This window comes from Trichinella spiralis (assembly GCF_000181795.1).
Source record: "Trichinella spiralis strain ISS 195 chromosome Unknown Scfld9, whole genome shotgun sequence".
Taxonomy (NCBI): Eukaryota; Metazoa; Nematoda; class Enoplea; order Trichinellida; family Trichinellidae; genus Trichinella; species Trichinella spiralis.
This window is the reverse complement of record NW_003526948.1, coordinates 380139-406319: the sequence shown is the minus strand read 5'-3', so window position 1 is coordinate 406319 and position 26181 is coordinate 380139. Positions and strand designations below refer to the sequence as shown.

At 33.3% G+C, this 26181-nt stretch overlaps 6 protein-coding genes across 6 annotated transcripts; 3 read left to right on the top strand and 3 right to left on the bottom strand.

The window, feature by feature from the left end:
• The first annotated feature begins 947 nt into the window (after nucleotides 1-947).
• On the top strand, nucleotides 948-3144 carry Tsp_09455 (putative MSP domain protein). Its single transcript, XM_003371196.1, has 2 exons — nucleotides 948-1081; nucleotides 2457-3144. Exons 1-2 carry the CDS (start codon nucleotides 948-950, stop codon nucleotides 3142-3144), a joined length of 822 nt encoding a protein of 273 aa, XP_003371244.1.
• Nucleotides 3145-4564: 1420 nt separating this feature from the next.
• On the bottom strand, nucleotides 4565-7248 carry Tsp_09456 (GTP-binding protein Ypt3). The gene is made up of 9 exons (XM_003371195.1): nucleotides 7193-7248; nucleotides 6885-6946; nucleotides 6572-6816; nucleotides 6204-6241; nucleotides 5680-5755; nucleotides 5312-5537; nucleotides 4970-5055; nucleotides 4761-4871; nucleotides 4565-4657 (listed from the first exon to the last, which is right to left on the bottom strand). The coding sequence occupies exons 1-9, from the start codon at nucleotides 7246-7248 to the stop codon at nucleotides 4565-4567; spliced, it is 993 nt and encodes a 330-aa protein (XP_003371243.1).
• A 922-nt stretch (nucleotides 7249-8170) lies between these two features.
• Nucleotides 8171-9631, top strand: Tsp_09457 (conserved hypothetical protein). The gene is made up of 7 exons (XM_003371194.1): nucleotides 8171-8386; nucleotides 8444-8608; nucleotides 8665-8808; nucleotides 8861-8944; nucleotides 9003-9148; nucleotides 9240-9339; nucleotides 9536-9631. The coding sequence occupies exons 1-7, from the start codon at nucleotides 8171-8173 to the stop codon at nucleotides 9629-9631; spliced, it is 951 nt and encodes a 316-aa protein (XP_003371242.1).
• Nucleotides 9632-9777: 146 nt separating this feature from the next.
• Nucleotides 9778-11516, top strand: Tsp_09458 (alpha-1,2-mannosyltransferase ALG9). The gene is made up of 2 exons (XM_003371193.1): nucleotides 9778-10408; nucleotides 10468-11516. The coding sequence occupies exons 1-2, from the start codon at nucleotides 9778-9780 to the stop codon at nucleotides 11514-11516; spliced, it is 1680 nt and encodes a 559-aa protein (XP_003371241.1).
• A 2308-nt stretch (nucleotides 11517-13824) lies between these two features.
• On the bottom strand, nucleotides 13825-21094 carry Tsp_09459 (conserved hypothetical protein). The gene is made up of 16 exons (XM_003371192.1): nucleotides 21045-21094; nucleotides 19983-20751; nucleotides 19104-19133; nucleotides 18728-18830; nucleotides 18199-18306; nucleotides 16949-17118; nucleotides 16814-16895; nucleotides 16423-16530; nucleotides 16053-16126; nucleotides 15799-15859; nucleotides 15546-15713; nucleotides 15217-15380; nucleotides 15003-15095; nucleotides 14886-14920; nucleotides 14500-14689; nucleotides 13825-14412 (listed from the first exon to the last, which is right to left on the bottom strand). The coding sequence occupies exons 1-16, from the start codon at nucleotides 21092-21094 to the stop codon at nucleotides 13825-13827; spliced, it is 2793 nt and encodes a 930-aa protein (XP_003371240.1).
• Nucleotides 21095-23316: 2222 nt separating this feature from the next.
• Tsp_09460 (linear amide C-N hydrolase) lies at nucleotides 23317-25656 on the bottom strand. Its single transcript, XM_003371191.1, has 7 exons — nucleotides 25561-25656; nucleotides 25458-25479; nucleotides 25032-25303; nucleotides 24832-24976; nucleotides 24712-24798; nucleotides 23920-24282; nucleotides 23317-23642 (listed from the first exon to the last, which is right to left on the bottom strand). The coding sequence occupies exons 1-7, from the start codon at nucleotides 25654-25656 to the stop codon at nucleotides 23317-23319; spliced, it is 1311 nt and encodes a 436-aa protein (XP_003371239.1).
• Nucleotides 25657-26181: the final 525 nt, after the last annotated feature.

The following is a 26181-nucleotide window of genomic DNA, read 5'->3' as shown; positions in this document are numbered from 1 at the left end:
ACTACTGAAAAGTGTGTGTTGAAATTTTAGAAAACACTTTATTTTAGCAGTATAAAATTATTACGATCAAAAATATTCCAAATTTGGAAATCAAATTTTTCGCCGTTTTTTGCCAAAACAACCTAGTCTGTAGCCCATGTAATTTTGCAATTTACGAGAAAAATTTTTTTCTGAAAAAATTAAGGCAATTGATTTATGTCGGTAGAGAATTATTTTCCAATTATTATGAAATTATACCGACAGATCCTGATTGGGTATTTGTTGAGATATATTGAAAAAGTGTAACAAAAATAAGATTTTAATGGAGTCGAAATACAAAGGAATGGAGAACAAAAAAGAAATAAATATGCAAATGGAATTGTTTCATTAATTTTTACATCCCAACTATGAATGTTTTCTCCAAAAATAGGAAGTCATTTAATAGGAATTATTCGTGCTTTTCATTTAAATAACATTCATTTTCAAAATTGAAAATTTTGTTCATTGAATTTTTTTCACTTATTACACTTTAGAGATATGAATTATCCAACATTATCACATCAGAAAGCTATTTTCGTGCAAGATGCGATTCTTTTCATTCTATAAATTTCAAATGCTCAAACCTTCAATTTTATCAAATTTCCCAAAAAATCATGGGTTGCGCGTTATTCAAAATTTACATACCTTTATTTGTCACAGTTTTGTTTGCACTTATCATCAAATTACTTTACAATTCTTGTAATTTCTGAGGCGCTGGGAATAATTTGCACTGTACATACTGTTGGATTCCTCAAAAGAATCGAGCAAATACCATGCATGAGCCCAATAATTAGATATAAATTGTGAATTTGTTTAATTTCATAGCAATTGTAATGAATTTCATCTCTGGGCTAGTACAAATTATGCTAATTATGCAAATCAGCATTGTATCTTTGTTACTTAGCGAAAGTGAATTCAAGTAGCCACACATGTGGTATCAATCAGGACTTCAATTAATCAGAATGATGGAAACAAGGACTGTATTCCATGAAATGTTTACTTTCAGTAAAGTAAACCTGCATATATACTGCAAGTCTGTTCCGTTTGTGTGGCTTCCAATGAAGTGTTACAGTGATTCCTTTTTTCAGATATATTCTTCCTGTAGTGTTCTCTGCATTGAAACTGCACAGTGTTTTAAAGATATTAATTAGGGGAAATGGGAATCACCCTTATGTATTAAGAAATCATCAGAAAAACAGAAAAAGGTTAAAAGAAAATATGTTTCTAATAAAATAAGAAAACAAAATAATGACCACATATCCTCGACAGTAATGCAAATTTAACGGCTTGTTCGTTTTATATTATAACATACATGAACTGTGGACACAGTGCTGCAACATCAGCTTTCAGCTGATAATGATGAATGAACTTTTTGAAGTTTTAGCATATAGACAACTTTTTTCTGGAAAATCATCGACATAAACAGGACTTATAAACAGAAAGACTACCTTCATCTACAAGAAAAACGTTATCTTGAAACTATTTCTTACTAATTATAAAATATTCAGTGAACTAATAAGGATAATACGTATCAACTGCAAAATAATTGTACATACAGTATATTTGAAAGAATTAAAGTTTACTTTCACAAAAAATTTATATAACATAAAATAAAGAATGTAAATTATTTTAATTTATTTAAAATTAATAAATATTCAATCCTTTTAAAAAATTCTCTACGAAAACAGTCTACAGTTGTCAGCGTTTAGTTCAAGCAAAATTGATATTGGCGAACTGTAACTTATGTTTTCTTATGAAGCGTAACTGTAATATATTTTGCTGATAGTTAGGTCTAATATACGCATTGCATAAGACAATTTTTAACTGGCCTTTAAAGTACCAAAACAAACCTCTCCCAGAGACATCTGGTGAGACCAACTTTTTGAAAACTCGCACAGCACAGTCATGAATCACGATACTTGTCTTTACAGAACTAAAATGACAAAACAAAGGACAAAACCAACTAAAATAGCACTACTACATTCAAAGCAGCAATAAATTTTTTTAGTTAAGTAACCGTTGTATGTTATATATTATACCATTGTGAGTAAAATATGTCATCAGTTTGCCTGTACTCAATGTCACAAGTGTCCAGTCGACGCTATATAGCATTTCCATATTCCTTAGTAATAATATTTGATCTTAAAAACCTTCCTTATTGTTCAGGTTCAAAAACTGATCTGTAGACACTTTATTTTCAAAAATCATATGTCGAAAATCAGGGTATGGCGCCTATGCTCATTCATCAATTGATAATTCTGCTAAAATAAAAGTTTAAATTTAAAGTTTTTAGTTTAAGCTTTATTTTAAAAACTTGTTTTAAACCACTTTAAACAACTCACAACGGAGTTTCATTACCTGTATTATTTGAAATCAATGTTATGTCGAAAGTTTGCAAGGTGCAAGCCAGTTTATTCGCCAAGCATGTTCAATTCCAGTAAGCATGGATGTTTGATTGAAATGAAGAAGCCGATGAAATTTATACGGATAACGCCATCCCACGATGAAATAAATGAAGAAGAGATCCGTATCTACAATCCAACGGAAAGCAGTATTGCTTTCAAAGTGGATTCCACTCGCAAACATTTGCTGATTCCAATGCCGAAATATGGAATAATTAATCCGAAAAGTGAATTTTATTTGAAAATTCAGTTTTTGAAACTAAGAACTTCGAATTTTGACTACAAAAATGATTATCTCTCCGTTTATATGATTGTTGCGCCGAAAGAAAAAACGTGGAAGAAACCAACTGAGTTATGGAAAAATGATTCAATATTAACCGAACCAATGATTACCTATGTAATCGAGGTAGGTTACAACAAGCAGATTGAAGGCAAGCTCAGTGATACAGAGTCGGGCAGCGACAACAGTGAACGTTTGGAAAGTGGCGAAACCATGGAAAAAGCAGTGAAAAACCAAACAGGTTCCTCATCAGAGACATTTCCATCGACAAACAGCACAACTTACTATTCGGCTTTGAATGGATTTGAAAGTGGTAGTAGTATTTATTATACAGCTAAAAACGAAGACTATTCTGAAAGTAAAGAAGATACGGCAAGCGTGGGAAAAAATGGGATGCAGAATGAAAGTGGAAGAAAAATCGAAGAGCAGTGCTGTGAAAAATAAAAATAACAAAAAACGTTTGATAAACAATAACATTTCATTTCTTTAGTTTAATTATACTATTCAATATGTATCATTCATTATTCTAAATTCAGAAATTGACATTTTTGGTTTATCAGATTTGGAATAACATTTTTTCTTCTAAATTAATATTTTACATTTTGAAATAATATACTATATTTATTAAATAAAAATTTCATTTTATGACTGTATCATATTCATATTGCAGCGCGCAACATTAAAGCAAAATAACCAATTGTAATTCCACTGGCTCTAATGATAAAGAATGTTTTCAAGTCTAACAAAATTTCACTTGCAGCGAAAAATGAAATGCTGCAAAACTGTTAGGGTGATTTTATTATAAAAAAAGAAATAAAAATATAATCATGATTATGGTTCAGTTGCTTCGAAATTACAAATTATATTCTTTGCAACGTTACAAATTCGTTGTTTTCATTGATTGCAACATTTGATCCCAGAACGATCAATAACAGGCTCGGTTGGTGCTACTTGGATTGTGTTCAAACTTCTATGTATTGAGGATTCATCACCAACTTGTCCACGACGTTGTGTAACGTTGCGGTAAATCTCTGAAATATGAAGCATACAGCTTAATTGACTTCTAATAAACAAAAAAACAAGCTACAAATACATAAAGTTCCAACAATCAAATATATTCGCCAGATAAACTGTGCTATTAAAATAAAAATATATGAGTAAAAAATTTGTAATTGATTTACATTCATACTTTGATCAAGTATCAAAAAAGATGGCAACAAATAAAAATCAAAAACTCGAATAAGTTTACAAATAATTAAGAAACAAAACAGTTTCTTAAGTACATATAAAGAACTCTCGATGTATAATTTAAAAAAGTTACATCTATGAAATAATTTTACCTTTTTCAATATAATAACGAACCCATTCAACCCATCTCGCTTCAGTTATCTAAGAAAAGTACTGTTGCAATGTTATTAAACTTGATTATCTTTCAAAATACTGTAGATGAGATTTGACAAACAACAGTTATGCTTAAATATACCAATGCTGTTGCTTAAACAGTTGCCAATGAAAAACTCTCCACATATGCTTCAGTCATTACTATGGCAGATATTAACGTTTTGCATTATGTTCATTGGATAAGATTTTTGATGGGTTGCATTTGCAAAAGCAAGTATTACCGACGTTACAGTTGAAAGTTGAACAAATTGAAATTAGAGCAGTTTTTCATGTCGAACGGTCGGTCACTGATGAAGTCATCCAAAAAGTATACACGAAAGAATGGAACGTTTTTTTCTTTACAAAAATAAAGCAATATTTTAGTTACTAAATTCATCACATGAAACACTGTCACACGTAAAATGTGCAAAATAAATAAATGAATGAAAATAAACAAAACACATCTGAATATAATTATTAGAAATCAATGTGAATGGTCTTTGGAAACTTTCGCTACAGCAGCAACTGAAGTGGTACAATTTGCTTTTCTCATTTCGCGTTCACTTGAATTAACAAGCTAACTAAGCAAATAGCATGCAATAAACAAAAAGGAACAATATGAATGTAGAAAAAGTACTGATGAAAGGAAAAAGTGAAAAATATCTCCAGGAGGCAGTCACGAGCAACAGAAGCGTTGTCTGTCTCCGAAGTTGGTGGTTGGCTGTATGCTGACCGTGTTGCTCGACGGCATAATCGAGCCGCTCAGGCGCCCCTCGGACAACTGCTTCGAACTGACCATTTTATAGATTTCTACACAACAAGCAAAACAACAACAACAACAACATACAAAAATGAAAAAAAAATCACATCTACATGCAGACGAAAAAACATGCTGAACAAAGTTAAACGCGCCATTGGAAGAATTCAATAAATCCTCTCCCCTTCCAGCATGGCAACAACCCAACCAACAGCATACTGTAGTCAAAGTTGGAAGTATTTTAAAAAATAAAAAAAATAAAGAAAGCTCGACAGTTCAGGCCGACTGTGAAAATTCGAATTGCAGAAAGAAACCACGGGTTATATTCGCATTGCCGTACAAACAAAAGCAGATAAAGAAAAAACAAACTGCTCCCAACGGAAATTAGGCATAAGAGCAAAGCAAATCAGTGTCTGAATGCCCTGGTCAAACAGAAATTTGTTCAGCAAAGCAAAAATAAACATAACCACATACCAGTTAAAATGTTGGTAAATGCTGCTTCGACGTTGGTCGAATCCAGAGCAGAAGTTTCAATGAAAGAGAGACAATTCTGCTCAGTATACGCTTTCGCCTCATCGCTAGGCACAGCGCGTAGGTGACGCAAATCCGACTTGTTCCCAACCAGCATAATGACAATATTTTGGTCAGCATGATCACGTAACTCTTTTAGCCATCTTTCCACGTTTTCGTACGTCACGTGCTGGATGGAAAACAAAATACAAAATAATTATCAAGATATACACATCACATTTGTTCATATTACAAAAAAACTTGATTTTATGTCATATAATCGAAAATCACAAAATATATTTATTCGAATAAAAAAAACCATACCCTCTAACCGGGGTTATTAAATATCCCTGACATATTCCCTTAAGACTCACCAGTGATACTAACTGTATCAACTTCTGTATCAATCTGTATTCAATGAATTCAATAAAGAACAGCAAATAAAAAGAAAAGCTAATAATTCCATATTTATTTCAAAATTAATCCTACGTATAATTCATCTTCTAAGTAACCTGAAGCATGAACAAAGCCCACAATGAACAATTCTGTTCAATATTTTTTTAACAATTTGCAGAAATCATTTCAGTAATTATTCATTCTATTTTCTTTATAGTTGCTAAACATTTTGAAATAGCTTATTATGAATAAAAGTAATTTAAAAAATCATTTTTATTTTTATACATCTACCGTTTATTAAAACAATTTTCAATAAGCAGTGTTCTATTTTCTTAGAAATATATCATTTCATATTTTGTAAACCATACTGTGAAAAAAAATTACAAATATTAATAACCTTCATAATTTTGTTATTGAAAATAACTTTCGTTTCATGCATAAAAGTTCAATGTATCATGACCGTGCTGACGTGTTCAGGAAACAAGCAAAGAAAGCGCACTGAAAACTAAAAATTCCATTGAAATGAATCACATTCTTTTTTATGCAATATTTTTTCTCTTAGCACTGCTCTGTTCCATGAGCCTACTGTGAGATTATCAAGATGAGAGGTCACACCCAAGAAAAACATTCGCATATGCAAAATAAAAATCAATTAATCTTCTAAATAACCTCAAAGGATTCATTATAATATTTGTTGAGTTACAAATTTAAATTAGGATTATAATACAAAAAAATGATTACTCTGCATATTTAAAATCAATAAATAAAAAAACTGTTTATGAATAAAAAATCACATAAGCTAACAAAACAACAATCAACAGTACATACTTTAGCAATGTCGTAAACCAAGAGCGCACCAACGGCTCCGCGATAATATGCAGAAGTAATAGCTCTGTAACGTTCCTGCCCAGCAGTATCCCAAATTTGAGCTTTTATCGTTTTGCCGTCGACTTGGATACTTCTAGTAGCAAATTCCACACCAATGGTCGTCTTGGATTCCAAATTGAATTCGTTTCTCGTAAATCTGGATAATAAATTACTCTTACCAACTCCTGAATCTCCAATAAGCACCACTAAAAAAACGAAATATTAGTAAATAAATAAATATAAATATATATATATATATATATATCATCGTTACCTTTAAATAAGTAATCGTATTCATCATCTTTCGTCACCATAATGTGGTTAGCTGTAAATTCGCTAAAATTAACGTAACACTCAAACAAACTATAAAGCAGAATATTTGCCCGCTCGAGGAAAACCAATACTACAGAGAATCAAATTTACACACAACGAAACTAATAATGTGGGTTAACGTTATTACCTTTAGGGAAAAATTGCAAATGATACCTGAAACGCGATATTTTTTAGTAATAAATAATAAACAGGAAAATTATCTGACATAAGTCAACATTAAATGCTTCAAAATGAAAACAAGAAATATACCGACTGCAGCTATTATAAAGTAATGTAAAACTGAATCGTCGAGCTACGGTTTTCATAGAAAGGTAGAATTACGATGACTAGCAAATTCAAAATATAACAAAAATAAAAGCGAATGGAAAAGATATCCAATATGCATAAATAATAAATTACAAGTTGTGACTGGTACGGATAGACAAAGGACAACCGCAGCCTAGTTAACCCCCCCCCCACATAAATACCAGAATCTTCTTACAGGTCAGGAAAATCAAGTACAAATATAAATTTTAAGCAAACTGGAAGCAAATAATAATATGAATTTTTAAAATACAAAAAATGATGAATTATATTCCTTGTATAAATTCTTGTGTAACAAAAAGGCCTCGACACCTGAGGGAATGTGTATACTAAAAACTTGTGTGAATTTTCAAACATTATAACATGCGCGTTTAAAATATAGTTTATGAGGCAAAAAATTTTTAAAATGAATAAAGAGTCTCATAACAAAGTAATTGAAAAGAATTAGCAAAGAAATAGAGCCTCATATAAATCAGAAAAAAACCATGATTATTAGTTGATATGCAGTATAAATTCTGTAACTGATAAATTCACTGTTATTATTATTATTATTATTATTATTATTATTATTATTATTATTATTATTATTATTCTGTAAATTTATGGAGAAAAATTATTTAGTTTTCACTTTAATCATGAAAATTAACTGTAATTACTTTATTTTCAGTTTACTGTGGAATTGCAAATTGCCCTGAAAAGAAGTTTAATAAAAATTAAACTGAACTCATGGAAGAATATTTTGCGTTAAATAGTATTTTAATCACATACTGAATATTTTCATTGTGAATTTTAGTATCAGTATTCAGCTCGTTAATTTCTCGTTTTTACTTTTTGTTTTTACTATGTAAATTTATGTTAAGTTTTTAACAGTAAATGAAATTCTGAATTACGTTCTGTTTTTAGTAATAAAATCCAATTTGTGAAATGATTTTTCTCCATCAATACTGCCAGTTATGGCGTCGTACCTTATCTTGGGCTGCTGGCAACATTGAAGTTGAACGGCTGTTTACTGCACCTGAAGTTCAGTCACTTCTAAAAAAGCTGACTGATGTAGTTCCTGAAAAGCTGTTTTCACAACGACAGATTTCTGCACTGAAACGTCCAGTTGTAAAATTAATGACTGAAAACCAATTAAATCGAGTAATAAAAGAATGAGAAATGATTATATTTGTTTTCATTAAATATCATTGTTTGCAGGCATACAGTTTTTTTGATGAGAAGTCAAGAAAGTTATTGTCCATGCCACCCATGCTGACACCAGCTACAGAAGCAGTAGCAGTTTTAGCAAAAGATGCAGACACAAGCTGCCATGATACGTCTAAATTTGTTTTTATTGATATAGAGTTCGGATTAAAAGAGAGAGTGGGAAATGAATAATTTTGAGACCGAGTCAAGTTTTGCAGTTTGTTTTTTTACAGGAGCGTACAGTTGCAGTTCGAGAACCAAACGGTGAACTGAGAACCGCTAGTAAATCTGAGAAAGACCGTATCATACGAGCATATTACCCTAAAAAATATCGGTCTGTTAAGCTTCCAAAAGTTTTTCAAACACCATATCTAGAGGTTCATGCATTGTTTATCGTACAAACATCAGCTTTTTGTTTTCATTTTTTAGGAAGCATTATCTAGGAATCAACATCTGTTTGTATTGGAATGGGCCTGTGTGCAATTTGAACCAGATGATCCGAATTTTGTTCGCGTCAGTATAATATATTTAATTACTTTTGTAGCAGTTTTATTTATGAAATCAGTTTTAGGTTTGTAAAGTTGTATATGATGATTTAAACAGTCGAGAGTTGTGGTGGGATTTGCAATCTACTAGATTTTACGGCCCTATGGTATTCTATTTGTGCTTGAATAAAATCATTGATTCTTTACTTGTGAAATTTTTGCGAGAAAAGAGGTAAAGGTTATTTTTAATGAGTGCACTGACATGACGATTAATTATTTCATATTTTGTATTATGTCGAATTTTCTATGAACAATTTTTGTAGACTTGAAGCTGCTTGCGATTTGGTAAGTTTGTATTATTTGGTCCATGCCAATGAAAGAGATGCTGTGCAAGAAAAACATATCGGAAAAGAGCTCTTGTGGGTAAAATATGCTTTCGTTATTTGAAAATTGTTCTTCACAATGATTTTTTAATAGCTTAACTTATTAAGAATTATGAGCTGTAAATTTTTGTTCCGTTAACAAGTAGCTATGTTTACCTGAATCACAGTTTTGGCTGAATGAATTTTCAGTTTTTTAACTTCAATTTCAGGTTAACCATTTTTAACACTTATTTCAGAATTACGCCGAAAAAGATTCTCTTGTTAGAACGAAGTTGGAAGATCTATTACGTCTTGTAACTAATGATGAGAAATGTGATCAGATCATTCGTTGACAAGAAGATTAAAATTGACTACAATTTTGTTTATGTATTTCATGTAAAACATGGCTGAATTATCTCGCCTGTTTGGTTCTTCACAGTCTACATAAAATAGTTAAAACGTTATTGTTTTTAGGGATCAATTTTGACTTTTTTCAGACATGCGACGTCGGAATTTAGCGCATTTTCAATCCATCACTCGCGTATGTAAAGGTGAATCATATGTAAAATTATCCTCAAGAGCATTATCATCGTTACCGATAAAAGTAATGGAAGTCTGTAAGGCTTTGATATTTTTGCGAATTTCAGCTGCGTTACTTTGTCCAATAATGGACTGTGATGAGGTTTACAACTATTGGGAACCAGTGCACATGCTTGTCTATGGTTCAGGCATGCAAACTTGGGAATATTCACCTCAGTATGCAATCCGGTCCTACGCTTTTTTATTATTCTTTTCTATTCCAGCAAAACTGATCAGCAGTGTGTTTTCATCAAAATTATTCCTGTTCACCTTGATGCGTGTATGGATTTCAGCATTCACCATTGCTTGTGATGTCTCATTTGCAGTGGTGATTTGCAAAAGGCTCTCGTCTGCAGTTGGCTTTTATTATTTAATTTTCCAATCAGTCGGATGCGGATCTTTCTTGTCCGGTGCTGCTTTGCTTCCTAGCAGTCTAGCAATGGCGTTCACCAGTTGTGCATATGCGGCTTGGCTTTCAGATAGAAATACAGTGGCAGTGTGGTCTATTGCCGCTAGCGCATTGTTGTGCTGGCCATTTGCAGCTTTGTTGGGTAAAATGGAACCATGCACAGATAAGAGGATTACTACTGTTGACAATTCATTCATTTAGGACTGCCCATAGCTCTGCACATGATTTCTTGTGGCCAGTGGAGGAAACTGTTTATCCATACACTAGCCAGTGGTTGTTTCATTTGTGCTTTTATGATACCAGTAGACAGTTACTTTTTTGGCCGACTAGTCATTGCGCCGTTGAACATTATTTTATACAATGTGTTTGGCACAGACGGACCTAATCGGTATGGTACGGAGCCGTTGAGCTTTTATGTAAAAAATTTATGGCTGAATTGGAATGTGGTATTTCTGATGTCCGTATTCTCAACGCTGGGGTTACTGTTTCTCGGATACAGACGACCGAATGATCATGTAGATATTCGAAAAGTTTGGCCACTGTACATGGGATGGACGCTTTGGATTCTTGTATTCTTTACTCAACCTCACAAAGAAGAACGATTTTTATTTCCAATGTATCCGTTACTTTGTGCGACAGCAGCAATCGGCATGGAAATGTACCATCGTCTATTGAAGCAGCTGTTTGGCGGAAAATTTCGTTCATTTTTTCAATTTATTTTCATAGCATTATTTTTTCTACTATCGATATCTCGCATTGTCAATTTGACGGTCAATTTCGATGGTCCCAGTGAAGTCTACAAACGTATTCCTGATGATTTTGTTCCAAGAAATCTGTGTGTTGGGAAGGAGTGGTATCGTTTTCCGAGCTCTTTTTATTTGCCTGCCAATGTGCAGTTGCATTTTTTGAAATCTGAATTTTCCGGACAGTTGCCAAAACCATTTGTTTTGGAACCGTTGCCAGCTCGCACACGCCTCTTACCGACAGATATGCACGACGACAATAGAGAAGAGCTGAGTCGATACGTTCAACTGAATGAATGTGATTTTTTGGTTGATTTGAGCACCAATCGTTCAACCAGGCTTGAACCTGATTATATGGCTGACAGAAATGCTTGGAAAATAATTTACAGTAAGCCGTTTTTATTGCTAGATCGTTGCAACAGGTGGTTGCGGTCTTATTATGTGCCGATTCTGCAGAAGAAGTATTGCTCATATGGAAATTATGCTATCTTGTCCAAAATCCACTGAACTAAAACTAAAAGCTTTTCTTTGATTTCTGCAATGAAAAGAATAAAGCTTGAAAAGTTTATATAATAATACTGCGTTGTAACTCCAATATTAGTTAGTGTTAACAATGTGACTATTATCGATATTTTAAGTATATATTGTATATTGAAGTGAAAATAAAATGTTGTTAAATGAAACTTATTAATAATAAGTAAGTAATGAACGTATTATGATGAAAGTAATAAAGTGTAAAAAAAGAATAACTGTATGTAATAATACAAGAGATACTTACATGCTAAGAAGAAGTTTTAATAATCCAAGTATTTAAGAATGATAATTCATTCGTTTGGATTTTTTCTGTAATGGTTGCTAATGATTTTCAATGTCATCAGTGCATCATGAACTGATGTTAAACAAATAAATACACATAAATGAGTAAGAGTAATTACTGTATGTATATGCTTAATGCGGATGGTCAAAACTGTAAGTTCGGTCAAAACACGGCACCTCTAAAACAAGTAGCTGTCTAATTTCATGTATCATCTGACTGATAATTCATTTCATATGCTTGAATTCTTGCACATTTTTGTTGATAAGATTTTCAGCAAAACTGACGAAGCCAATCGTACTTTTTTTTCATTTCAGTAATATTTTCCGCATCTCGGAAGCACCAAAAATATATTAAAAGTATTATATAATCGTTTTGAAAATGGCAAAACGTTAAGCTGCCAAGTGCCTTGGCATTTTCAAAAGAATGTTTCGCTACTGGGCATAATTTTTCATAACATTGGCAGAACAACTGATTGTGAAAAAACAGAGCCTAGATACGTCGGTCCCCTTTGATCTGACAAAATGACAGCAGCTTAACATATGACAACGTCAAGCAAAAGTAGGCTGCTACATAGAACATCAGCCGCCGTTTCATCCGATGAAAAATGGCGGGCGCTGTTTTTAGCAACTATGCAACGGAGGAGAGGAGAGTATAAGCGGTAATATAAATAAATATTGGCTATAAGCAAGCCGCCGTAGGCGTGGGTCAGCATGTGGTGATCGATGAGTCTGCAAGTAATTGCGTTTCCTAATAGTTTTCTCATGCAGCATTCAAAGAATGCTGCTTTGTTGAAGACACTTTTTTTTATGTGAGCGTGTGCGTGTGTCTATTCGTAACTTGTCGTTCGCTGTGCCACTAGTAGAATGTCGAAAGATGGGTGCAAAATAATGCAGAAGTGGAGAAATAGCAGGGTCAGAAGTCATTCGAGAAGAGTCACTATTTAGAAGGGGCTTTTGATTGTCTTCACTAAAAGCCACAACACACACACACACACACACACAATTATACGACTTGATAGGTTGAAATGGCAAAAAATGCTCTTCCGAACAAACACGGAAAGCAGATGATAAAAGAATGTTCAATTTCACAAACAAGAGAAACAGATTTCAGATTTGAAACAATGCAATCATCAGCCATGTACAATAATAAATAAGCAAGCAAACGAAAACAGCAGCTTATCATACATCGAAGCGCACTGTTTACTTATCGACCTGTGAGAGAGGATAAAATGAATGAAGATACTAAGTGATAAGACAAAAGTGCGCCACTGTTCCAGCAGAATTTCAGCCACTCTTCACTAAATACACATAACTATGCTTTACGGCAAACTAACAAGCAAACAAACCAGCTGGCACTATCAGATCATTATTATTCCTATTATTATTATTATTATTATTATTATTATCAGTGTATTTGTTCGGTGTAGAAAACAAAAAAGAAAAAGAACAAGCCAGAGAGACTGGAAAAGCTGAAGCTAAAGAATTGAGAATTCGATTGAGAATAAACGTGAGAAATCTCTTTTTTCCGCAACTGAACCCTTGCCCTGCCACACTGCTTCCAAAAGTGGATTCATTCACGCGAACAACATGGTATCTACCAAACCTCGGCAATATATATGCATATGCATATGCATGTGCATATCATCATATATAATATGCATTATTGCATATCTTGCACATATGCATATACATATAAAGAGATAATGTTGAATTGAGATTATCAATTATAACATTTAATTAAACTGCTCAAGCGTAAAATGATGAAAATAAAAAAAGCTGTAGCTACGAAAAACAAGAAAAAGAAAACTAAAAAAGATAAAAAGAAGATTAACAGCACTGCTCAGAAATCAGTGAAGTAAAAGTAGAAAATGAGCGATATGATGGCGTGTGATAGTAACCGGCATATAAAAAGACACCGTTCATGGTAAAGAAAAAAGTAAAAAAAATTAATTATAATAAATTGCAAAACTACAAAAAAGAAAATCTCACTACAAGTTATTCATTTCTGCTTGCCCTTCACGTTGATTGAGTGATTATCTTTTACTTTCGGAGAACCTTTCCGCCGTTCCTTCATGCTGGACTGGAAACGCGACGACAACGAATTGAACATGTCATCCTTGAGAAGCTTAGACGGCAACTGCTGACGCACTAGATCGTCAGGCAAACGTCCACTATGGACAAATGAACCCAACAAATACGGTGGCACTTGAACCTTCCTAAACGACTGCTTTTCAGCAGAAGCGCTCGTCGAGCCACCGGATATACCGACGCCTGAACGAACGCACGTTATATTACTGCTATCATCAACGCCAACAGTGGGAGTCGAATTAGCAACGGTGCTGTTGGATTGTTTCCCAATTGGACCACTATTATTACTATTATCACCGCCAGCAGCAGGATGATTAACCGGATTCGATGCATTAGTCGATGAATTGCAAGTCGCAATGTAAGCGGCGCAACTTGTACTCGGTGCCAATGGCGATGTCAGTGACCGGATAGGAACGCCGGAAAGTTGTAATTTTTCCCACGCTTCACGCAAGCATTGCCATTTGCTTTGCAATTCACTATCCTCACGATTCAATCGTTCCTAAAAGCACAAATCAAATAATGGAACCACAACAATAAAAATGACGACCTGTATTATAAGAATCAAATGAGAGGCAAACAAACAAACCTCTTTTTCACGAATGGCATTTTCCCTATGTTCGAAATCGGATTTTTTCTCATCGACCAACTGCTGAAATTCACTACGCCGTTTCTCAAAATCTGAATGCAACCGACGAAGCTCTTCCAAGCCAGCATTGTAAACATTTTGCGCGCTACTACTTCGAATGCTTTTCTCTTTCTCCAATTCTATCAGCAGCCTAAACATTTGCAAACACAATAAACACCAACAGATGGCTAAAATGACGAATGCTTCCAACAAGGAAACTTATCATATTTACACAAGGCGACAATAATTTGCATTAATTTTTACAATATAATAACAGAAGAGTGGCAAGTTGATGAAATTCAGGATAAAAGGAAAGATATGAAAAAGAAAGAAAAAAGAGAACTCACATTGCCTTCTCGTGCTTCATTCCATCCAATTCAATCTTGAATAAGAGAAAAAAAATTATTAATAAACAATTTGAACAACATGAGTAAGATTGAATTTTCAATCAATTTCAAGATTACTTCCGCATCTTTCAACCGGCTCATCACCGCACAAAATGCACTTTTCGAATCTGCATGAATTTCCCCGCTCATTCCATTATCTATTGCAGTTTCCTTAAACGTACATCGCATCTTATTATTATTATTACTATTAATCAGGATTCAATAAGACAAAACATAATTGAAATCTATTTCATACTATTCACACTTTTTCATAATGTGATACAAAACTTACTACAATACGATTTTCTTCACAACGTTGCGGTATGCCAGAGACAGTTACACGTTTCCGATACAATTCTAAAAATATGTGTAACAAATGTAAAAATGTTTCGAAAAAACCAACTTTTAAATAACAAATAACACAGCTAACAATAAACAAAGCATCTGTTTTGAAAACTGAAAATAATAATGAAACTACTTTTTGTGTATTATTCAAATCGATATCCATCTTTTTACCTTTTTCCTATTACTTTCACAAACTGATTTTTACAACATAAAACTTTACTGAATTTGAATATCAAATAGTAATTGCATTTTAATTGCAAAAATGCAAATGCCTACTTGACTTTTTGCTGTCGTTACGCATGCCATGGAATGTCTGGGATCGATTGATATTGGAACCATCGCTGGATGTTGTTGTCTGGGCTGTTGCAGTATCAGCCGGGCAAGCCAAATTCAACAACTGCTGCTTACAACGCTCTCTTACAAGCTGTGACATCAAATCAGCAACTGTGAAATATGGAAAAGATCATTTAGTGCAAGGGATGGAAAAAATGCAATTTTTCAAAACAGACACAAGCACTCGTTCACTTACATCTGGCAACAGCTGTAGCCGCAATCTTCGCCGGCAAGCATTCGTCAATAGTTTTCATGATCTAAAACGAACCTCGGCTATGTGTGAACATTGGAAAATTTTATAAAACAGAATAGTTGCCCACTTTCATTCGTTCCTCTTCATCCGGAATATTCATCTTGTGAACAAGTTGCTTAAAAATACAAACCAACGAATTGAATGCTCAGCAATGATCGCTTTATAAAATAGATTGATAATAATTCAAAAAAACTCACCAAAATTTCACCATACGCTTCAATTTGACAGTCTAATAATTTTTTCAACTCGTCGTTGCAGCTGTTCACTTTTCCTGAAAAGTAATTGAATAACAGAATGAATTTTATTTAATAAATTTTTTCAATAAGCAAATTCATATATTCAGATTCAATGCTGTTATGTGATGATAGAAGAAAATGAAAATTGTGTACCAAATAAAGTTTTCAACTGTTCTTCATGCTCCACGGCGAAAACAGATTCAGAAGAAGGACGCTCTTCAATAGCTTAAAATTGATCAGTAAAGTTGAGGTTGAAAAAAAAGAGAAAATTAAAAAAAAGCATAATCGTGGTATATAAATGTGGAAAATTGCTTTGGATGGTTGTGTGTACCTGCAGGCGGACAGACATCAACTGCTCGCTGAATTCGCTCGGTCCAAGAGGCGAGCATCTTCTTCGTGTGGCAAATGATCTCGTACATTTCAGCATGGGAAGGGGCAGCTGAAATGAGATACAGACCTTGCGAACCAGACCGACCAGCTTTTTCACGCACAATCAATTTTAGCAACGAAATGATGCATTCCTAATTTTGAATAGAATATTTTCAAAAAGACTGGGCAAAATGGAAAATCGACCACAAAACCACCTTGTTGTCTTGTGAAAAAAATGCATAGCTATTTCCCACTCGTTGCAAAAAAACAATAATATCAGAAAAGAGCAACATTTTCACTTCTAAAAATAATATATATATAAGAGAAGTATGGAAAAGAAAGAAGTAGTTTACCGGTAGGCTTTCTCATCGCATTTTGCCAATAAACATCACCGGCGTGCAGTAAAGTCCTCGTATTGGATAATAACTCATTTTTCTAATAATAGAAAAAATTCAGCTATTTGAAAAGCATATAAAATATCAACGAACTGTAAATGTTTTCCCCAAAAATGTTGTCGACTCTTTCGTGTCCATTTGAGCAACAATTTCTTTGCATAGCTGTTGCAACTGAATATCACCAATTCCTTGGTCCACGTTGGCCACCAGTTTTTTCACCGCTTGTTCAGCTTTAAGAATCTCATCCTTTAGCAAAGCATCTTCTGAAATGAATATTCAAAATTATCCAATGGGGCAATCAAAAATGAAATATTGGAATAAATTTCTTCATTTTACCAGTATTTTTTCTCAAACTTTCAACGAATGAATGATACTTGGACAAACGTTGCGTGACCAAAAGCAAACAATCCGGAAGACTGCGCGCTTTGAAATAAGGCAGTTTGTTCATATTCTAAATTGATAATTGATTACAAAAAAATATTATTATTATTATTAATAATTCTTACTTCCATGAAGATGCTAAAATTTGGGCTCGCCTGACAAAGTCGGTGATATTCTTGAACACTGAAATCTTTTCTTGAACAAAATGTCGTATATGCCAGTTGCATTTTCTCAGCCACTCCGCCAGTAAACTGCAAGCAAAATTCGAAATGAATACAACAAACAAAAACATCATCAGATAAGCACAATCTGTCTTATAAAGTAAACAAAATAAATAAATAAATAAATAGGCATTTAAAAAATTTGCCTGTTCGATAAAAATCTCGTGCACATTCTCCACCACTACCGACTCGTCGACTTTCTTCTTCAACAGCTGAAGAAAATGAAGATGGACTTCAAGCAACAATTCCAAGTGGGGCATCAGCATGTTCAATTCATCGTTGGTCAAAATATTCAACCCCAACAGTCCATCGAAATAAGTCTACAAAAAATGAACCGAATTTCAGAGTGGGAGTTGAAAAATTGCAACGAATAAAAATTATTAACATGTTTCAAGAGAACAAGCGTAATGCAATGATGCCGTTCAGTAGTGACCAGCTCTAAAAAACAGTTGCAGCAATGGTTTAGGATATTTTATAGCTCTAGTTTCTCTGCATAATAAACCGTGTATAATATCCTGCCGCTTCACTTCTTTGGTCGACATGTAATTCCTTGCCACTTTTCCTCGACCAGTGCTCCACCAATTTCCGTCCGCCTCTGCTGACCACAGACCCAATTCTGCCCATTTTTCATCAGGTCTGAGAAAAAAATTTTTTTTTTAATAAATTGAAAAGAGTAAGTGAAAAATGTTAAAGCTAAAAAGCTTTTTCTTTGAAAAATAACAACTCACATCGTATAAACACCTGCCCCGTCGGGCAAAACAGATATTACACAATCGGCTGATTGCGGCAGTGGGCCACTTCGATTGGATGTTTCCGCATAAATTTGCCCAATTACACTACTACTGGAATCTGAATTCATCACGGCAGAAGAATGAATTATTATTCAAAAGCAGACGGACACACATTTGCTTGGAAGAAAAAAGCAAAATGTATTATTTAAAAATAAATTACCTGAACGGAAGCTGCTGAAACGACTAACAAGACTCAGCGGCCTAGTTTGAAACATCACTGAGGAATGCTAATAAATAAATGAAAGAAATAATCACACACACATATATAAATAAATATATAAATAATTTTTTTCTTCTTCTTAATTAAATAAATTTGTGAATACTTTCGACGCAGCTTTGCCTCTAGAACAACTGGCTTTATTAGCAGCAGTTTTGCAATGAGAATGTAAAACAGCGTGACATTCTGAAATTAGACGATTGAACAATTGTATGTATACATAGACAGATAGATATAAGATGTAAGTTTCAATGCTTCTCACCAGTGCAACGAACAAACGAATAATTCCCTTCTGCTTTGTTACAAATGTCACAGTTCAGGCCGGCTTTTTCTTGGCACTGCAACCAAACGTGCTGCTTTTTCTCCTTGAATTTAAAAATTCGCAATAGTCGAATAGCAACGAATTGGAAAATATCATCTGCTCACTTTCACTTTAGCATGCTTCTTCGAAGAGCGCAACTTCAGTACTTTTTCAATAGACTTGAGATCGACTCTAAAATTGTGAACGCTAGCACAACGAATCATACCAAACACAGACGACACTGTTCCGATAAAACTAACCCACAACAACTATTCACGATTAAACTTTAAATCCACTTTAAAACTTTACACAATACTTCAACTGTGAATTTACCTACCTGCACATTTTTAAATATAAACCAATCGGACTGAAATGGTAAAAAATTTTCAAATTACCTTTCTCTTTCTTTTTTTTGGTAATTTGAAATTTTGTCGGGAAAATAATATTATAATAATTTAAAAAATATCCTTTTACACAAATCGAAAACAAAAAATAATCTGCCACCAGGTAGTGCAACCTTGCAGCATGACGAGTGCAAAATACACAGCATCGAAAAAAGAAAAAGATCGATTCAATTCCAACTTTCAAAAAATACCAACCGGTGCTTTCCTCTGGTAATAATAGTTGACATAAAAAAAGAACAGCTCAAACAATACTTTCTTAAACGAAACTATGAACAAATTTCAAAGCAACCCAACAACACAAACAGAGAACTTCCACTTCACGACAAAAACTGACTGTACGTTGTTGTATTTAAAAATGCAAGCGCTTATAAAAGGAATTTTAGAAAAAAAAACAACAATTACCAAAACATGCCAAATTACATCTGCATAATCAACAACTCAAGACAAATATGCGTATATCTATGCAAAAATTGGACAAACAAAATGGCAATGTTTCCCAAAAAACTAAATTCCTGGATAAGTGACAAGAAGTAAAATGTCAACGACGAATGATAAAAGATAAAACAAACACGCGTTGAAAGTGGAAAACCACATCCTTATCAAGAAGAAAAAAAAACTTAAAAAATATTGTGCTTGTCTATCTTTTCTGTAATACGGTATTTTTCTTCGCTGGGTAAAGAAAAGAGAGCAGTTTGCTTTGTTTACCGAACAGCAAGCGCGATTACTGGAGCACGAGTACTTTATGCTTCGTGAACGGACGAAGTTAATAAACAAAAAGAAGACACAAAAGAGAAGACTATTATTTCACGTACTTGTCGTTCGAAGCTTTGCCAACAGCTTTCGGAAGTAAGCCCATCAGTGGCAGACGAGGTGTAATTGCTGGCACCACCATCGATGAGGCTCGAATTTGTCGCAGTCGTTCTCTGGATACTTCGTTGGGTTTGTCTGAAGAAAACAAAAAGAAAATTAACAAGCAACGTAACAAGATAAGCACAAATACAGCAAATACCGCGCGGCAATACAGCGAAATAAGCAAGACTCGAGTCCACATCTATCGACGGAGTCGAGCTGAAAGATCGATCAAGGTGCACAGCATTGTCGACAAATTTCAACAGCTCCTTCTGCTGGTCCGCTGGATTAGCTGTCAGAGCAGTAGTCCCAGCAGGGTCTTCTTCGTTGCTGCTGTCGTGCAAACGTTGCGCCAACGAACTTTGGTCACCGAGTGAAAAGCGTTTTTCTGACAGTCGACTGGCAGCACTCAGTTGTGATAAATCTACTTCAGATTTTGAGCAGCCGAGATTAACTCTGACCGTACCCGGGCCGACGCATTCGACTGATTTGGAAAGCTTCACTGGCGCTCCGCGGTCGACGGCAAGCTTCATTGGCGTCCCGTCGTCACCACTACAACTTCTCCGGCTGCCGTCTGCGAAATGCTTATGCACACCATGCGAAGCAGTCGCAGCTAAATCGACTCCATTGTCAGCAAACGACAGCTGGCAGGCTTCGACACTTTGACTACTAGCAGTTAAAGAGTGGGACTTGATCAAACAGCATATTGAAAACGAAGTTGACGGCGTTCTACTACAGGAAAAAAATTACAAAAAAAAACAAAATAAATATGCACTGCATCGTTTCCAATGAAAACCGTTACAAATTCAAATCGCTTTTCAAACATTGCAAAAGCAAATTTTGAACTTTGCCCACGTTAGCTAACCGGCAAAAAATAAACATAAAATGGTCAATTATTTTGAAATCGAATCAAGCATCAAAAACAAATAGTATAAATTATGAAACAAAATGTAACAAAACAGAAAGTAACATAAAAAATACTAGGATGAAACGAAGCAGAAATTTTTTGAAAAAGATATACTCACCTGGAAATTTCTGCCAAGTTTGGCCAGCTGACACTCACATCTCGTTTCATACCTATCAGCACAGTCGTATGATACCGTTGTGCCGCCGAAATGAACTTGAACAACCTTTCGATAAAGGATAAAGTTGGAAAGCTAAGAACAGCATAAAGAAAACCTACTTATTCTTCACAATGTATTCGTGCACAACCAATAATTGTCGGTACGCACTTTACAGTATGACTAATGGGACTGTATTGGATAACTAAGTAAAGCCAAGACTTACTGTACGATTGAAAAAAATTAATTTTACAAATTGCTCATCTTCATGAGAAATAACTTTAAATATTGAAATAAGATGAAGAAATTAAATAATGTAAAAGGTGCATAATCATAAAATAATTTTTATTGTTGAACTTTACAAGGGACCCTAAAATGACTGTCAGCTAATACAAAATTTTGTTAAAATCTTTTTAAACGAAATTTTAAAAAAGTATTCGAATAAACAGAATCTGAAAAAAGTATTTTTATCGGTCACCGTTGTTTCAGTGGGATGATACTAATGCTGACTGTTTATCGTAGTGATGCGTCATTGAATGTAAGTTTTACAAAATTATTCCAGCGCGAAAGAGAAGATCAATAGTTTTAAATAATTTTCAGTATCGAGTTGTTTATTTTATGATTCAATTTAAGTTGTAATTTAATCAATGAAAAAAATTTAAAATTCTATTCCTAAACGTTTGTCGGTTGCATTGCATTTTCAACAAATTTTTAGTACGTGAATCAGTTTGCCAAATTTTGAAAGTCAGTTTTCGTAGGCTTCTGATGAGCTCAGAAACTTGCATAGTAAAATATAAACGCTTTTAGTTGTATAAGACAAAATTATTAATGAATGCAAAATGTAGAATCTAAAGTATACTTCATCAGAGTACAATTCATTTTATTTATATTTGTAATAGAACTTCTGATTCAAAACTGACAGTACCGGTGACTAATAGCAAAAAGAACATATAAAGCGGTTAAAATGATTGCATTGATCAAACAAAATACGGATAAAATCAAAATTCTGAAACGACCGTTTGTCTGGCAGACGCATTTTAAACATTGTTTAAGCTGACAATTCGCTTTTGCAAATAAATTTGTAGAACTACTGAAGTAAAAAGTTAAATGAATCACGCATCATTTAACAAGACAACTAAATGTCAAAAAAGTACTCTTTTTTACTGTGCTGTTTCTCTAATTCAAAAAAGTTTCATCGTTCCTGGTACAATTTTATTACAATGAACAAATGACTAGAATTGATTTAAATAAATAGAATGAGCAATGTTGCATAGTAGTCATGTTGTGAGATTGAAATGCATTGCAACAAATATTATTCTTTTGTCATTAAATAATTTAATATGTTGCGCATTTTATGGATAATAATTTCATTTTCATTCGAAATTATTAAGATTATCAAAAGGGAAAAGTAATGAAATTCCGTATTTTCTGATTCATCTGTACATAAACAAAAAAAGGATTTCAAAAATAGACAATTTATGTTTATAGAATTTGCATTGTTAAGAAAATGTTTAATGTTACGTTTATAATGCATTAACACTTTGTCATCTACTTGCAGAGAGCAGTTTGTCATTTCAACTGTAACAGTATATGTGATAGGGGTGGAGAAGATATGAAAAATGTTGAAGACCAGTTCAGTTCAATCTTAAACGTGCTGCAATTAGGCTCTTCAAATCAGCAAGCTCGTGTGATGGTAAAAATTAATGTTCCCATTATTTCATATTTATAAAATATCATAATTTATAATTTAAGAAGAAAAAAACAGCACGTCTAGCATCAATGCCAGTGGGGCATGCATTGCACGTTCAGCATTTGCACGAAACCAGAAAGCAATTTTACTACTGTTCGTTGCATCAGTGAAAAACTATGCAACTTTTATTTAGCAATTTCAATTCAATTGCTTATTATCATTATTATTTATTTGTCTATTTTCTGTTCACTTTAGAATATCACAATGTGGTGCATTTGCAATGCAAAACCGATGCTAACAAGAGCAAGTGTTCCAGAAACGAATCTGCACCAAAGGTTTGCACGAAATGATTTCAAGAAAAAAGAACGAAAATTATTCACATATTCTTTTTTTTATTTTAATCTCTGGCAATCAGATTATTTTTGTATTTCAGAGAATTATAACTTCAAATAATAAGTATAATTATTCAATTTGCATAAAATATTATTATGAATTTTGAATTTATTATCATAATTGTAGATGTCCGAGTTTAATTGCTATGCAGTGTTATATTGGCCAACAAGGGTTACTGCATTTTTGTATTTGAGTATCCAATGCTCCTGATGTGGCATGCATTAACGATGTAAACACTGTCATTTTGTTTAAAACGGGTTTTGATGAAAGTACAGCATAGAGTCCATCAAAGGAGACGTTTTCTTTCCCTAATTTATTCATACACTGATTGCCTGGAGTTCGACGATCATCCAATGGCGAAGGCGTTTCCCAAGGGTCATAATTTGTTTGCAATAAATACCACGAATCTGCTCTATTTTTATCCAGATTTCGAATATCCAAAGCCTCTTTCCTAGATCTGGTAATTACTGCTCCTTCACCTGTATATAAGAATGATATTAGTATTTTAAAGTAAACAATGCAACATACGCAAAATTGCACTTAAACTGATGCCAGAATAAAATTTTAAAGTAATAAAATAATACTATTGCTTTGATAAATGAAGGAAATAACTGTTAAAATGAAGTTTTTATGATATAAATTCCATTCCAAAATACAGGTGACACAAAATTATGCTTCTTGAAAATGAATCTCAATAAATGTCAATAATATGAAAAAGTGACGTTTAAAAAATAAATAATTTAAAAAACTGTTCACCAGTTTCATTTCCACTAACAATGAAATAGACCGGTGCCATTAGATGAACAACTGATAAACTGAAGACTGCTTCTTGGAAGTGATCCGCGTTTTCCATAACTTCTCTTGTTAGCCATGTCACCCATTTTGCTTGTTCAATTTTCAAAATCCATTCTAGTAATCCAATGAAACCACCATTTTTTGCAAATCGTTCGTTAATTGAAACAGTAAATTTTCCAGGTTTCACAGCAGTCAACACTCCAATGAAACCAGCAAAGCCTGCTGATTTGTACAACAATTTTCCATCACGTTCCCATTCAATATTAATGACTAATTTTCTCAAAATTTCTGTCATTGTCCAATCATGATGTATTGAGTCCCAACCTGAAAAGGCATACTTTAAACAACAGATGTAATTCATATTTAGCACGTCAAAATGATTCATTTTCCATACATTTATTGTATTGAACAATTACATCATCAACTTATAATCATTTGCAATGTTAACATTCTGGGAAATGAATCAAACTTTAATTTTTAACACTGCCTTTGTACATCATGTTTATTTAGCATAAGTTGAAAATAATAGGTAGTTGTTAATTAGGTTTCAAATTAAATACAACGAACATTACATATATCAATCAATAAAATTAAGGAAAACATAGAAATACAACATTGCTTGATCCCGAGTTAATTAAAGTAAAATAAGAATAACTACTTTTTAATCTTTTTAGCATTTTACACATATGTGGGAAAAGTTCTAGTTTTCATTAGCAATATATAATTCTACGTTTGCATCTTTTAGCAACATACCAAGCAGCATGCCGAAGTCAAGATTTCGAGCTGCATACATATTTCCATTTGCGTCCTCTGCCACAATTGAAGTGCAAAGTGTAAAAACTTCATAAAAAACATTATAAAGAACTATTTCACCAACTGGGACGTTTACAATTTGCGCAATGCCTATGATTTCTTCCCTATATGGATGAGGCAGTTTTTCAATCCATTTGCCAAAAAACTTTTGAATAAAAATTGTAAATCTTCCATTCAACACAGGTCTGGTTAAATTACGAACAGCCTGAAATGAGATGTTAAAGCTAATTTTCTATTATTTCAAAATACCTTACACTTACTTCTGTAAGTTCTGCAATTTCAAATCTATAATTGTGAGCTATCTGTGACCACCTTTTTTCAGCAGGAGCATTTAAATCAACAGCAAATGAAGGAGCGCTTGCATTTCTATACAAAGGCTGACCATTGCCAACAAGACATTCTGCAGTATAAGGTGGTGGTAGTGACTTTGCAAGAATAAAAAGGTGCAAAAAGATAAAAATGTACCAGAGTAAAGCCATATGATGTTGTTGAATAGCATAAATGCAATATTTAAGCAGAGCAGCAAGTTTATCTAACAAACAACATTCAACCAAAAGTATCAGCTGTTGATTTTTTAGAAATCATCACTCATGAGCTACTTTGAATTTGATTAGTTAAAGCAGTTGCTTTAAATAATGGATTGTTATTGCAGGTCTTTGTTGTAAAAGTTCCCTTTCTTTATTTACCTTTATCATCTCTTAAATTTTCCTTGAATTTATAATAAATTGCTGTTTTCCCTAAAATACCGTTAAAAGATTTTCATTCCTTATTGTTGTCAATCAAAATTACAAATTCTGGCATATTTTTCTTGCAACTTTTGAAAATGATGAAATCAACACAACTTTTCAAGCTACCAATCCGCAAACTTCGTCGCCAAGCATTCATCATTAGTGTTTATTACATAAAACAGACTTCGCATGACTTAGTTCATATATATTAATACTGTAAATGTATTCTGCTTTTCTGAACAAATAATCGTATTAAAATCGATCGATCAATCAATTAAAATTGAACATATAATCGAAAAACAGATTTAAAAAATTGTATCATTTTAGCGAAACGTTAGGTGCCGATTACAATCTCCTCAACCCCCGGTGAAAATCTCAAATGCAGATCGAACAATTATCAAATAAATAGTTTCAACGCTGTAAGTGATAAATTAATTGATAAAGCATCTGTAATTTGCATAACTGGAGGAAGTTCAAAAGAAGACTGAACAAATGCACCGCTTTGTAAATAAGAATGATAGTAGAATAAATGATATCTGTACAGCTAAGGCATGCTAAATGATTGACAGCCATTAATAAAATATTGCCGTAGACAGTTGTTCAATGAAATGCTTAACAAATTAGAATTTGATTTGTAAAACTTGTTATTAGCTATCTGCGCATGAAATTAGGTCATTGCAAA